Below are 15,006 nucleotides of genomic sequence, written 5' to 3' on the forward strand. Positions count from 1 at the left end.
CTACAAGGCATTCCAAATAAATTTGTAATAACCTGGGGCAGAGCTAGCCTCCCAAACTGTGTAATATTTCTATTTAAGATTCAGTCTGAGGTTACCTGTTGGCAACCCCTCCCTTGCTTTCTACTGGAGCCATCATCACCTACAGCATGCGGACCACTGCCCCGGGCCACCAGCAAACGAGTCAAATCAAACAGAAAGTGTTTGTTTTCCCCTTGGCATATCTGGAAAGGTTCGAGTTATCTTCTCTGTTCCATCCTCCCCCCCCCTCCCCAAATGCGGAAATGTTTGGTAATCTGTTCTCAGTCAGAGCCAGTTCTTGTAAACAACACGAGTGCCTGTAGATTCTATTTTTACTAGATACTGAGCAGCATATTAATAATTGCTCGGGCTAAGTCTTTAGAGCTCTGTTTCACTATTCATTCCACTTTATGATTCATAGCAAGTGCCATGCAATAAAATGTTATATGAATTGTATTCACCACGTTGTTGTTTTTTTTAAAAAAGTGTGATTTTTCAGCTTTAAAGTGAGGCTCGCACTGTGCGTCTGATGCTGCTGCCCCCAAACGGGTCTATATTCCAACAACAAAATAATTTTGGTCCACTTACTGCCTGCAGCTGAAGAAGCAGGTCATTCTTCTCCTGCACCAGAGATACTTGCTTTTCTTCAAGCTCCTTCCTCCTGGCTTCAGATTTTTCCAGGGCCTCCTTTAATTTCAGGAACTCTTCTTTCATATTGGCCATTTCTTTTTCAGTTTCTGCAGATTTCAGCAGAGGCTTGATCTTAAAGAAAAGCTTCATCCAAGGCCAGTTTTTCACAACCATAAAAGCTCGGATATTCCACTGGATCACAAGCAGGGCATCCCTGGTTTAAGAAGAATAAGACACTCCCCTGAGCATGCTTCATAGGATCTCTGTAATGGGGCAAATTTATCTATGGTCCTTTGACTTCCCCACACCACAATACCATTTTTTATTGTTATTTTTATTTTTCCCAACAAGTACACACTTGTTACCCATTTGTTTCCTCTTAGGTTACATCCACCCAATACATATAAAGCACGATTATACTACTTTAGCAGTCATGGAGAATCCTGAGAACTGTAGCTTGTTAAGGGTGCCAAACTCACAGAGCTACAATTTCCAGCATACTTAACAACTACAGTTCCTAGAATCTCCATGGCTGTTAAAGTGGTATAAGAGTGCATTACATGTATGCTGTGGATGAGACCTTACTAAATCTTACAATTTTTGAAAATATTTTCATGGTTCTCATTTGTAGTTGGTCTAGCCCATGCTGGAACTGTCTGTTTCTTTTCTACATTTTTTTCATTTTGAAAGCAATGACTGCATGGTTACTTATTTTGTCTCCTGGATCCGAAACAGCTTCAGTCATAATAATGATAATTGTCGTTGGTTAGCAAGCTACCTGTATTCTCCTTTAATCAATATTTATCATATCATGAGTTGCCTTGTCCTTCAATGGAACAGGACTGGCAAGGTGTCTAATGCTTTCTGTTCTTCTCCATCTGTGCAAAATCCTTTTCATCCCGCCATGTAAGGAAAGGCAAAAACTACCCCCACACTTCCCCATCTCCCTTCTGAGGGTTATGCCAGAAGATCAATTTCTAGAGAGATGTGAAGAATCAGGACGCATAAAACACTCACATTTCCTTTTCTCTTCACATCATTATAACATCCAAAAGCCTTGTCAGAGTTTTTCCTCAAAGTACCACTTATGCTACAAGGACATAGTCCCTTCCCAGCAAACTTCTACTGTTTCATCACTTGGATTTTCCTCGATCTTAAGGAAGAACTTGGAAAGGCATTATCAATTATAGAAAACATTATGAGTTTGTGTCCAAATATGTATCTGTCTACTATGGGAAACGCGGGTGGCGCTGTGATCTAAACCACTGAGCCTAGGGCTTGCCAATCGGAAGGTTGGCGGTTCGAATCCCCATGATGGGGTGAGCCCATGACGGGGCGGCAAATACATCCCAGCAGCTCTAGAAGTTTTTCAAGCCAAATCTGTGATGCAGATACTTTACGGGGCCCAAATTTGGACGGGTAATCATTGTAGCATTCTTGAAACTGTCCAAATCCAAATTTTTAAGGACAGGGTGAGCTCCCGTTGCTTGGTCTCAGCTCCTGCCAACCTAGCAGTTTGAAAGCACGTCAAAGTGCAAATAGATAAATAGGTACCGCTCCGGCGGGAAGGCAAATGGTGTTTCCGTGTGCTGCTCTGGTTTCACCAGAAGCGGCTTAGTCATGCTGGGCACATGACCCGGAAAAACTGTCGGGGGACAAACGCCGGCTCCCTTGGCCAGTAAAGTGAGATGAGCGCCGCAACCCCAGAGTTGTTTGCGACTGGACTTAACTTTCAGGGGTCCTTTACCTTTACTATGACATAAGCAGTCCATACATAAATACCTTCGCTCTACGATCTTCTGGAACTCAATGCGCATCAATCTGCCTCGGGCTCTTGATTGAATTAGTGTTAAAATCTTGGCTAATCTTTCATCCCGCATTTCTTCCAAATGTCCCAGAAGACCAGCCTTAAAGAAGACCTGAAATGTATACCATGAATCTAAGACTTACAAATTCAACAAACCCTTGACATGTAATGTGGTCCAATTCAATCTTAGATTTCCAAAACAACAGTGCTAACTAGGTCAGATTACTAATGACGCAACTTATACTGGCTGGTTTTTGAATAGCGTAAAATCTTGTACCAAGGGAAGGTGAAGTGACATTATAGTGTCCTGTGTGCTTTGTTGCTCACAAAACAACTCAAGGCTCCATTCCTACCCACCAACCCCTTTCTGGTAATATGTAGCACTTAGTTCTGTGCAGACATGGCTAGGATTGCATCATAAATTTCTGCAGAATTGGACAAAATGACAGGAAGGATTCGAAACCTGCGGGACCAGAGATTTACAGAAGATTGGAAGAAGTATATGAATTATTTGAAGAGAAACTCTAATCAACGCTAGTAGGACTACAATAAGTTTTGTAAGGAGAAATATACGAAGTGCTACAAAGTAGAAAAAGATAGAGATATTGGTTATGAGTTTGAAATGTAATAGGGAAGATAAGAAATGCATAGATTGGAAGATAAGAAATGCATTAGATTGGAAAATTTTCAGACAGGATTGATGGAAGTAAAAAATTTGAATAAGATGTAAAAGTATGTTTAATTACTGTTGAAAATGATATGTTAAAAAAACTAATAAAACATTATATATATAAAGAAAGGATTGCATCATAAATTTCTACAGCTCTATGCATGTTATTTTGTAAATGCTTCCAGATGACCTGTTTACTGAATGCTCATCCTGATGTGTTTGCAGAGAGATTGGACAGCACTGGCTATTTAATGAGCATCCATTCTGGAGATCAGGAGATCAGATGATGTTGCATCAAACTGTTTTCCCACTCTTTCCAGTGAATTATACCACCCTTTTCCTTATTGCAAAAAGTCTGGGGTTGGTTTTTTTTTGGGGGGGAGGGAGCAGATTTGTTGCACAAGGCTTCCCAATCAACTATAATTGTGCATCCTGAACTTACCAGTATGCGATTGAAAATAGTGACAGACTATCCTATATCTACCCTATATTACAATACTCTACCTTGCAAAAAGCATATTTTTAAAAAGTCAAAGGAAAAGAATAAAGACATATCTGGATGTTTGACAGCTAGGGGGTATGTCTCTACCCTTGGCAAGGTTTAAAAAAAATATTATTCATAAAAGTGGCAATTAGTTCTATTCTTTAACATCAATTCCTTTGAAAAATCTAGCTATTAGTAATGATGAATGGCAATTGAAGCATTACAGGTACAATCAGAGCTGTGAATTATATATCCTTGGGTGGTAGACAATTGGTGGTATTTCTGATCTACTTCCTTCCTGTTTTATAATTTGATCTGACATTCACCATTATGGGGTGCATTTATTCTGGCCATTTAATCTGAAGTGCTAGAAAAGGTGTTTCCCTTACTTCTTCACATCGGTTTTCTGAACAGTGCTGGAGATTTTAGCATGAGAAGAGACCTGCTGGATCCAGAGGCAGTTTTAGGGTAGCATAATTGGCGTGAGCTGCAGGGGGGCCCCCGGTGTTGGACTGCAGGGGGTCACACAACATTGCCGTAGAACAGAATGTGAGAGGCAGGGGGCGCAATTTTAGTGTTGCGCAGGGCACTGATGAAATTTGAGAGCCCAAAGTCCACCACTGACTGGATCAGGCCAGAGGCCCACCTGGTGCAGCATCCCATTTCTCACTACGGCCAATCATGTAGTGTCTAGCACAGAACTAGAACACGTCGCCCACGAAAATCAACAGCATTTCCGGCTAAGGTTTATTGAAATGGGGTTCCTTGCATGAGCCCAGATCCTCTGCACACTAATTCCAATAAGCCAAGCAAGCTGCATGTGAAGGCAGCAATGGTGACTAGATCAGGGGTCAGCAAACTTTTTCAGCAGGGGGCCGGTCCACTGTCCCTCAGACCTTGTGGGGGGCCAGACTATATTTCGAAGAAGAAGAAAAAAGAACGAATTCCTAGGCCCCACAAATAACCCAGAGATGCATTTTAAATAAAAGGACACATTCTACTCATATAAAAACACGCTGATAACTGGACCGTCCATCAGCCGGATTTAGAAGGTGATTGGGCTGGATCCGGCCCCCGGGCCTTAGTTTGCCTACCCATGAACTAGATAGCCTTCTTTGTGTGCTTTGGAACACTTGTCACACGAGATTCCTAGGCCCCACAAATAACCCAGAGATGCATTTTAAATAAAAGGACACATTCTACTCATATAAAAACACGCTGATAACTGGACCGTCCATCAGCCGGATTTAGAAGGTGATTGGGCTGGATCCGGCCCCCGGGCCTTAGTTTGCCTACCCATGAACTAGATAGCCTTCTTTGTGTGCTTTGGAACACTTGTCACACGAGATTCTATTTGCCCCTCTCTTTCATTTCCTTGAGTGACGCGGGTGGCGCTGTGGGTAAAACCTCAGTGCCTAGGACTTGCCGATCGCATGGTCGGCGGTTCGAATCCCCGTGGCGGGGTGCACTCCCGTCGTTCGGTCCCAGCGCCTGCCAACCTAGCAGTTCGAAAGCACCCCCAAGTGCAAGTAGATAAATAGGGACCGCTTCCCAGCGGGAAGGTAAACGGCGTTCCGTATGCTGCGCTGGCTCGCCAGATGCAGCTTGTCACGCTGGCCACGTGACCCGGAAGTGTCTGTGGACAGCGCTGGCTCCCGGCCTCTAGAGTGAGATGAGCGCACAACCCTAGAGTCTGGCAAGACTGGCCCGTACGGGCAGGGGTACCTTTACCTTTACCTTTACCTTCATTTCCTTAACTAACTTGTATACTGTTCTATATTTCAATAGAAATCTTAAGTGGTTTACATAAATACAACACAGAACGGAAGCGAGAAAATGGCAGTGGTGCCATTCTCTTGCTGTTTTCTGTCACTTAGTGAAGACTGTTTTACTCCAGGGGCCATTTGCCAGGTAATTTTTTTGCTTTTAAGGTTGTTTTTATATGCCATGCCTGGCTGTGCTGACTGTTAGTCGTGCTGCAATTTTATTGTTCAGGGGTTGAATTCAGGGGGACTAGGAAGGCCCAACCTATCTAGTTGTTTTAATGGGTGGATCCACCCTGCCTAGTAATTACCATGGGGGTCTCTGTATTTAGCCTTCTACCTGCATTAATCTTTGTTCTTGTTGAATATTTGTTTGGCTTGCCCTTTGGCCTGGGTGCTTAAAGCTGAATAATGACACACAAGGAGCCTCAATTTGGTGTAATGTGTTAGGTGCCACACATCATCTGTGGGGAGCTACCTTCTTGATTTCCACTTCTGATTGTCATGTTGTTATTTTAACTGATGTAACGTGTATGGGATTGATTAACACTCGTGATTAATCAATGCACAATTCTATACAAGGCTACTCAGAAGTAAGCTCCAATGAGGTTTTTTTTTTATCCTTGGGTAAGTGGCTATAGGATGATAGCCTCTCTTTAACCAGATGTCATTTCCTACTTCCCCACAACCACCACTCTTTCATAGATGGGACAGAATAGTGTATATTGATCTTCTAGTGATCATCCATCCATCCCTCCATCCAGGCCTTCAACAGTGTTATAGCATCAGATTCTCTCAGATGATTAACTGAGCTCAAGGAAAGATTGAAACCATTGCTCTACCTTTGTGTGTCCAAACTTGTACTGGTTATGATCAATATCTAAAGAGGCGAGCAATTTTTCAGCAGCTTTCCTGCTGTCTACAAACTTGTCCTCGGGAATTGCAGAAGGATTCAGAATGCGATACCTGGGAAGAATAGATTAAAAAATGTGTAAGCAGATGAAACTCTGGACCAGGTTGCTATGCCTCTCTTTACACTGGAATACAGGAGGTATGTCAGACAGATTCTCTGCCTTTCTGACCATTATATGGAGGTTTCTCTGGGTTTCAGCTGAAGCCATTTTCATCAGTTGCTACCTACTTCTTTAAACTGAAGATGCCAAGGACTGAACATGGGACCTTCTGAATGCAAAATATATGCTCTGCCACTGATCTATGGCCCTTCCTCAATTAATGCACCCAATTAACCATTGAAGTCAGAGCAGTCATTTGTTTTTCCCCCTCATTAACCCAGCCCCCAACACATTAGCTAGATAATAATGTAAAATAAGGAAGATTAGGGTGAAAGGAGACAGCTTTGAACTTCCAAGGCTTCACCCCAACAGCCAATTGAGCAAACTTTGCCCTGTAACTCTAAGTTATAGAAAGCATTTAAAGCAGCAAAGGGTCATAAATATTCCCTGTATAGCATTGCTATTAACAAAACATACTTAAAAACATTTCTCCTTCCAGAATCTAAACATAATGAGCTTATCTTTCTCCAGATGAAGATTTATATAGCTGTAGTTGCAGCAGCAGCAGCAGCAGTAAACACTGAACAACTTCCTTTTTCCCGAAAGGAATGGCACAAACATTGACATTTAATTGTTTCCTCAAAACTAGGGTAGACAACACTGAATTTTTTTTAAATAAAAAACCCACTACAACATAGAGGCAACCAGGCGCAATCCTGTCTAGATTCTCTACCCTCCTGCCCAACTCCCAGGCGTGCAGTGGCTGGAGGCAAAGAGACATATGCTAAGTACATGTTCAAAAGCATACATTTCACAAGCTACAGGGTTAAGGCAGGCATGCTAACAGATGCTGGGCCAAAAGAGAGCCCTGGCCCAATGAAGTTGAAGTAGGTAGGCAACTGAACTTCCATAACACCCAGTATGAACTGGTGGTCCTGAAATACTTTTATGAATAAATAAAATTCTGGGCCAAAATCCACACATCTGCCAAATTTCCAGCATGTGCAAAATTTTTGATTCCGCTCAGCTACGGAAAGAACAATCAAGTAAACAAAAGAAGCCATCCAAAAGTGAATTAAGAGGATTAAAAAGGAAGGTTGCTTATTGGTTTTGGGGGATCAAAAGAAGTAAGAACTTGGCTAGGCCACTGATCTTCACGATACCTTTGTTTAAAGTCGGCATAGATCACCCTGTTTGGAAATCCCTTGCGGCAAATACGAATTCCTTCTAAGACACCGTTACAGCGAAGCTGGTGAAGGACAAGGAAAGGGTCCATAGCACCTGGAAAGAAAACCCAACGTAAGGAGTTTATTTCAGGGTGGCTTTATCACATGTCACCGGAGATAATGATTTGTATTGTGAGACCTAAGAAAAGTGCATCGTTGAAATGTAATAAATCCAATAAGATTATGCTGGATTTGCTTTACCTGGAGTTTTTGTTTCATTGGGAATAATGCAGCGCACAAAATGGGGAGATGTGGACTTCAGATTAGTCATCAGTTTGTTTAAATTTTCCTTTGGAGAGGGGAAAGGGAGATTAAAACAAGCAAAATCATGGAACATTTCAGAACAACAAGCACCTGATGAGCAAGTCACCCATCTCCATGGGATAAAGAGGTGATTCAGTAGGCAGGTACATACACTGGGACTACTGTAGCTCCTTTGTTGCCCACAACTTCCCGGTGCCTGGTTACTTCTTAGTTACTTCTGGTTTGGATGTCACACTAAACCATAGTTTAAGCTACGTCAATGAACTTGCTCGTGCACTTGCTTCTCCTCACCTCCCATCTGATGTAGTCATGAGAAGGAGGCTGGAAGCACCCAGGTCTTGGTTTAAATTAAGCACAGTTCACAGTTACATCTCAAGAGGACCAAATTGTGGTTAGTTTAAACTATGGTTTATTAAACTGTGCCAGTATCAAACTGTAGCTTCTGATCCCGATCCCAAAATAAGCAATTGATGTTGTCAAATCCAACCATGCCAACCACCTGCTAAGTTTTGGATACAACTTCTAGAGGGCTAGGCATATTTGACAGTTGCTGCAAATGCAAGAGTTGCCACTGTTTGTCTGTTATGGTCCCTTAAAGGTTAACAAGTTCATTGTGACATACGGTAAGCTAAAGCATACTCTATTCCCTTAAAGTTTATGGAATAAAACCCTGTAATTTTTTGAAGTCCTCCTGGATGTGTTGGTGGTTGTATTGAACCCCATCCTTGACGAGCTATGACAGCTGAGTATAGTTTACCCATCTGGTTTCAAGTGCTGAATCAGAAGAGGAAATCAATAAAATGTACAGCTAATGACTTAGGAAGCTAGAAATTCAGGTCTTGTAAGGAATCCTGTTTCTAATATTTTAGGTTCTCTGTTAGGAATATTCCAGCTTGTTGGTGTAAAATGACAAAGACAACAGACAGGTTACATTTAAAAAAGAAATGAAAAATTACTTTATGCATGGATGACACTGTTTGGAAGGAAGCACCTTTCTTGCGTTTCTTCTCTCCACCTTTATCAGCTTGTGCTTAAAAAAAAAGACAGAGCAACTAAGTTAAATACTGATTACAGCACTGACATGAAGCAGAAATGTTTAATACAGTTTGCATGCTTATCAATGGCTTTCTGCAAAGCCATATGCAGCAATGTGGGTCCAGTGATGTTTTCAGCTGCTACAAGCTGCAATGCAGCTTTCTTGTGGCCCCTTGGCTTGGTTCCTTGTGTTCTTCCTTGTATGGAGGAACCTCCTACACCATCCTAAATCCAGCACTGCTACCAGTTGCTCTCTAAGGCAGAGCTTTCCAAACAGTGTGTCATGACATGTTAGTGTGTAGATGTGTCGCGCGAACGCTCCTCTCAGGGCTGGAAAGGTGTTAGTTTAACCTCTGGTTTGCTAGTAAAACTGAATTACTGTGTCGCGAAATGATGCACATCTAAAAAGTGTGTCACCAACATGAAAAGTTTGGAAAGCTCTGCTCTAAGGGTTCAGACTAGGATAGTCTCAGCCCTATCTGGAAATCCCAGCAATTGAAACTGAAACCCTTAAGAATGCAAAGCAGATGCTCTCCCACTGAGCTATAAGCCTAGGCAGCCGTGAGAATTGGGCCATCAGGTGAACAAGAGGCAATGGCAGCAAGAAGCAACAATGGGGGCTCCAGGCAACTGTGAGTCCTTCCATAGTGTTGAGGCTTTAACAACTGTCCAGTAATACTAGTTCCTGTGCCACTTGGTAGCTTTCTGGGTATTCTCCATAAGAATGGGATCCATACATTGGAAGGGATTCACTTACCAAACCCTATCAGATGAGGCCTTGTGCAGGGAATGTTGAATTCCACCCAGAGACTTTCTGCCTTTGTCTGCAATGTATGACTTTCCCTAATATGCTTGCATAAGGCTCCCAAGCTTAGTAGGCCAGGGACAATATAGGCATCTAAACTGATTAATAAGGGGAACTTCATGGAGGGGACTTTCCATGAGGCATTTGCTTTGGTTATAAGGTAAATATTATGTCATAGGAAAAGTGTCCAAAGGAACATTTTAGAAAGGAAAGGCAGTTTTAATAGGTCAGCCATATATTCTGGTGCTTAACACCATGTGTGGGTTACAGATAACATCAAGAACATTATCTTGTTGTGGTGTAAAGTATCCTCTGATCATCCTCTAAGCATACCCTGATCATGCTCCAAACACTCTTGTCGGGTTAGTGTGATGTCGCCTTATATGCACCCTCACAGAGCTACAATTCCTAGAGTTCCCCAAGTTCCAGAGGAAGAGGGATTGACAGTCACACCACTTGGGGAACTGCAGTTCTGTGTGAGGGAATAAGGGTCTCCTAACAACTCTCAGCACCCTTAACAAACTACAGTTCCCAGGAGTCTTGGGGGGGGGGAAACCATGGTATGACACCGCTTTGAAGGTATACTGCACATGGGACTAACTGGAGTCAGTTCTGAAGACCTGCAAAGAATCTGAGAGGGCACCTGCTATTTTCTACAGCATAACATTTCAGAACTGGATGAGATCTTGAGGGTCATTTAGTCCAGTCCCCTGATCCATGTAGGGCCAACAATGCAGGATGCGACTAGAGAATCCCTGGCAGATGGCCGTCCAGCCTCTGCTGAAGCCAGCAGGGAAGGAGACCTCACCAGCTCCAGATGTGTTGGTTCTGATACAGAATGGCTCTCGGCATTAGGAAGCTTCTCCTGATAGTAAGCATCCATGTAAAAAAGACCAGAGTTGTGCCATGTGTTTCATGTTGCTACTAAGACGGCCATGCCCTTTGGCAGACATAGTGTGAAAACCGCATAACAAGTCCCAGGAATAACATTCCGTGGCAGATTAAAAAAAGCAAAAAATCCCCACAGGCAAGATGATGATTCCTAGTTACCTGCAATGATGTGCAAGTGGCAGGTTGTGTTATTTTGGCTCAGCTCCTTCTCCAATTTGCGTTATGGAGCCTGCATTCTGGCTGCGTCTTCCAGACACCCTCTTATGATTCATGACAACTACATCTACTCACATGAGGTTCTTAATAAATATTCTGTAAATTGATTGTGGCTGTAGGATATAACAGCTAAATCTCCGTAATGAGTCACACTCCTACTTATTTAACATCATTTTATGGAAACCTGCAAATTGCTGCGGTGCCCAAAGAGGACAGTTGCAAATGCGGTTATTTAAGAATTATTTCTGCTCAGTGGAGCAGAACCTTCAAAACTAAGAGATTTGATATCGAGAACCACCATTTTCTTTAATTATCAGGTGCACAATATTTTTTATTTCCTGAAGCTGCATTTACTTTACTTTATACTATAAAAGATAGGTGGGGTGTCGCAATTTTTAAAAATGCTTTATATTCCAATAAGTGACACAACATAGCCTATATCTACAAAGAAACAATTCATACTATTCCTTTTTAAACTTTGGGTGACAGCCAAGTAAACAATTCCCTTAGTGCAACCACCTTGTTACACAACAATGCTTCCTCTCCCTCTCTTCTGCCCATGTGCCCCTTAAACATGTTCTGGAGGGTTTAGCTGGATACTGCCCCTTCTTTCCAATCCATATAACCATTCTTCCATAGCATCCATTATAAGCATCAACTGCTGGGCTGAGGTGCAATGAGCTCACACATTACTTGTGCTCAAGGCAGTAACTTGCGCTCATGGTTGCTGATTCACACAACCAGTTCACTATGTGCCCACTCAAACCCCTACAGAAGCCGTGTGCAGGCATTCAGGCTCTTATGTTCATCTTTGTGGGAGTGGTGACGTTTCAAGCAGCCTCATCCTCTAGCCTTTGCGCAAAGAGCACAACCACCTGTGGCAGTGGAGCCTTCACACGTGCAGCACTACGTATGAAGGTTTCCTCAAAACATGGACTCCCAATGGTGCAGAAGCCTAGAAGCCTTCATGTGCACAGCTGTGGGCAGAAAGAGTCTGTTGTTACAAATGGTCATGCTTTTCACATTTCAGGACTAGCGGAAGAGGTTAATTGGTACATCCTTGTGCCCATGTTGATGAGCACAGGAGCATTCATGCCCAAGTAGGCCGTGACTGAAAAATGACATGGCCCCAACTAGGATATATAATTCCAATGTATTGGAAAATGCATACTATTTGTGCGTAGTACAGGTGTCTCCCCATTTACGTTATGTTCCAGGGCCCGCACGCATAAGTGAAAATAATGTAAGTAGGGAGCTGTCAAAAAAGCCCATTTTTTTCTGCCCTCCAGCTCTCTCTGCCTCTCAGCACAACTCTCTTCAACTCGAGTTGAAGCTCTGGGGATGCCTAGAGGCTGGAGGATGCGAAAAAGAGGTGGCTACCACACGCATCATCTGCTAGGCGGGGAGACTCAGCAGCCTAAACAAAGCCCCACTGTGCCTGCAGTCTCTTTGGGGCTTCCTCCACCCTCTCTGAAGACCTCTTTGGGCTCTGGGGAGGGTGTCCTCATGAGCCACAAGGACTCTCCAACTCTCCCACCATTTCCTGGATTGAATATATCTATTCATTTATTTCCCAGCGCCATGCATATATGCGGTCACACATGTGTCAATCTCACATAAGTGGGGGCATGTCTGTAATATACATTTGCTACTTCCAGTATTTTCATGATTCATGGTTCTGACCTCCCACAGTACTCCAATCTGTTCTTTGCAGAGGTTATTTCACTCATTACACAGTATCATTCCCACCAACGGTGTATTCATCAGGAGTGTTAAAGACATCCCTAACTGTCTAGCATTTAAAGATGTACCTATAAAGCATTTTATGGGTGCACCGTCAAAATGTAACTCATAGTGCCTATGGCTGCAGCTGAGTGATGTACCAACATCTGAGCCAGAAAGAAAGCTGAGTGATGCACCAACTGTTTGAATCAGTAGAAATAGTCATCCCACAGAGATGTTATGGAAAAAAGTACATTTAAGGCAGCAAGACCTTCAGATCTCATGAGATGGTATATTTACTCAACATTTCTGCTAAGCTTTGATCTAGGAATTAAAGGGAAATGGTCATTCGACTTACCGCTGTCAGCACTGACATAATTTTCAAATAGGCTTGCCAGAAGTTTGTTGGAAGATTTTTGAAAAGTGCTCACTACAGTTTCATTGAGTGGGTCTTTGTTTTTCTCAAGCCAACCCATAATGTTATAGGGCACCTAGTGTGTGTGTGTGTGTGTGTGTGTGTGTGTGTGTGTGTGGAGAGAGAGAGAGAGAGAGAGAGAGAGAGAGAGAGAGAGAGATGATAGACAAAACGGAAGCAAAACAATAAAACAGATTAAATAATCAAGTCTAATGCCTTTTGCTTTTACCTTACAACCATTTAAAATTCTGGTTTATCTATTTATGTATTTATAAACTGCACTTTCATTTAAAAAAATGGAAGGGAAATGCAACATTTAAGAATAAAATCAACAAAAAGCATACATAAAAACATAATTTAAAAAAACAGTAAATACTGGTTGGTTTGAAAAGAGAACATTCATATTGCAAAGGTCTGTCTGCACAATATAGTTTCCAAAGGACATCTGAAAGAAGGGAGGTAATTAAGGGGGATTTTATGGGTCACTTCAGGAGTCTTCCCAGTAATATATTCATCTTAATATCAGATCTCCATTTTCCTAAATAATCACCACATCTTTCTTCTATGCATCCCCCCAGTCTTTCAGTTCCTCCTATCCCTTAGGAACATGGGAAACTGCCTTCTACTGAGTCAGAGTACTAATCCATTTGTCCACACCACGGCTAGCTAAGATGGTGACAGATGTTCTTGGATTGCAACTCCCATCACTCCTGATTCTAGGGTTGCAGATTGGGGTCTTTCCTAGCCCCACCTGGGGACGACATGAATTAAACCTTTTGCACACAGAACATGTGCTCTACCACTGAGTTTCAGTCTTTCTTTGTAGAGACAATAATAATAATGATGCCTAGAGATGAAGACAGGGACTCTGTGGTTGAATTCTAAGGCATATGTTTCAAGAGCAGATAATTTCAAACTGCTTCCAGCACACTCAGAAGCTCAACTGACTTCACCCTCAAGTTAACTTTTCAAAACTCAAAGCGTGGCATTCCTCTCGTGCCATTGCAACCACTTTGGCCCATGGCTCCATTCATCCCAACAGGGCTTCATGCTTTGAGGTTAATGCCATTGTCCCCATCTGCAAATGCCAAAAACTTACCGCTCCAGCATAGTGCAGGAGTTCAAAATGAGCTTCATATTTCCGTTTTTTGTCAGGCCTGGGTTTCTGAAGATTGGGTGACTTGCCCAAATGATTGTCGTACAGCTTGGCTTTGAAGGTCATATCTGTAGCCTTCGGGAACATGCATTCTTCTTCTAGGATAGACAAGATCCCCAAGGGCTATGCACGGCAATAGGGAGATAAATGTTAGGGTTTTGTTTTCCAAGGATGTCATTTAGGTTAGCATGAATGAATACTGCATCTGCAGAATCTCCCCGCTCCCAATAGCTGTTAACATATTACTCTTTCAGACTGCTATCAGACTTGACGACACAGTGTGAAAATATTATATTTTATACAGATTGCTGACACAATATTGATGCTTTGGTTTTCAAAAAAAGGCTTGGATTGACTTACTTTTCTCAATAAATCAGTCAGAAAACAACCCAGCGTTATAATAGCTGAGGTCTATATAACTTACTACACAGCATAATGAACACATACCACCAGCTGTGTCTCGTGGCTTGCCAAGTTACTGACACCCATCCCAGTCTTTTTCTGCAGTTCTTGCATTATTGGTGGGGCAAAAGTTGTTTAATGGTCTCTCCTAACTAATGGAAAAAACTGGTCAAGAAGATTTATTTGTTTTGAATGTGACTGCTACATCTCTGAGCATGGGCAACTATGGAAAAATGAATAAATATAGATATATCTGTATCTCCAGCGGAAACATCAAGAATCAAAAGGTACCAGGTATATTGCTGTTGTTTAGGCTTGTCATGGTGCTAGTAGAAGAAATCAATCTTCAAAAGTATGTTTGTATTCCTTCTTTCCTTCAGAGAACTCAAGCTGGCATACATGGTTATCTTCCTCAATTTTATGGTCAAAACTAGTTTGTCAGGTAGATTATGCTCAGAGGCTATGACTGGCCCATGAGTCAAGCAGTAA

The 15,006-nt window shown here is 42.3% G+C and overlaps 1 protein-coding gene across 2 annotated transcripts in view; it reads right to left on the reverse strand.

Annotated features, from left to right (window-relative positions):
- Window positions 1–15,006, reverse strand: part of MYH15 (myosin heavy chain 15) — an 89,865-nt gene that overhangs the window by 43,521 nt on the left and 31,338 nt on the right. For both annotated transcript variants that reach the window (XM_053386279.1, XM_053386281.1), the window contains 8 exons: window positions 14,059–14,238; window positions 12,903–13,035; window positions 8,832–8,905; window positions 7,813–7,900; window positions 7,549–7,666; window positions 6,215–6,338; window positions 2,431–2,567; window positions 607–862 (listed from right to left, as the gene is read on the reverse strand). In XM_053386279.1, coding sequence (XP_053242254.1) covers window positions 607–862; window positions 2,431–2,567; window positions 6,215–6,338; window positions 7,549–7,666; window positions 7,813–7,900; window positions 8,832–8,905; window positions 12,903–13,035; window positions 14,059–14,238 — 1,110 coding nt within the window. The remainder of the gene's footprint in view (window positions 1–606; window positions 863–2,430; window positions 2,568–6,214; window positions 6,339–7,548; window positions 7,667–7,812; window positions 7,901–8,831; window positions 8,906–12,902; window positions 13,036–14,058; window positions 14,239–15,006) is intronic.

The sequence above is a fragment of the Podarcis raffonei genome, chromosome 4, assembly GCF_027172205.1.
Source record: "Podarcis raffonei isolate rPodRaf1 chromosome 4, rPodRaf1.pri, whole genome shotgun sequence".
NCBI lineage: Eukaryota > Metazoa > Chordata > Lepidosauria > Squamata > Lacertidae > Podarcis > Podarcis raffonei.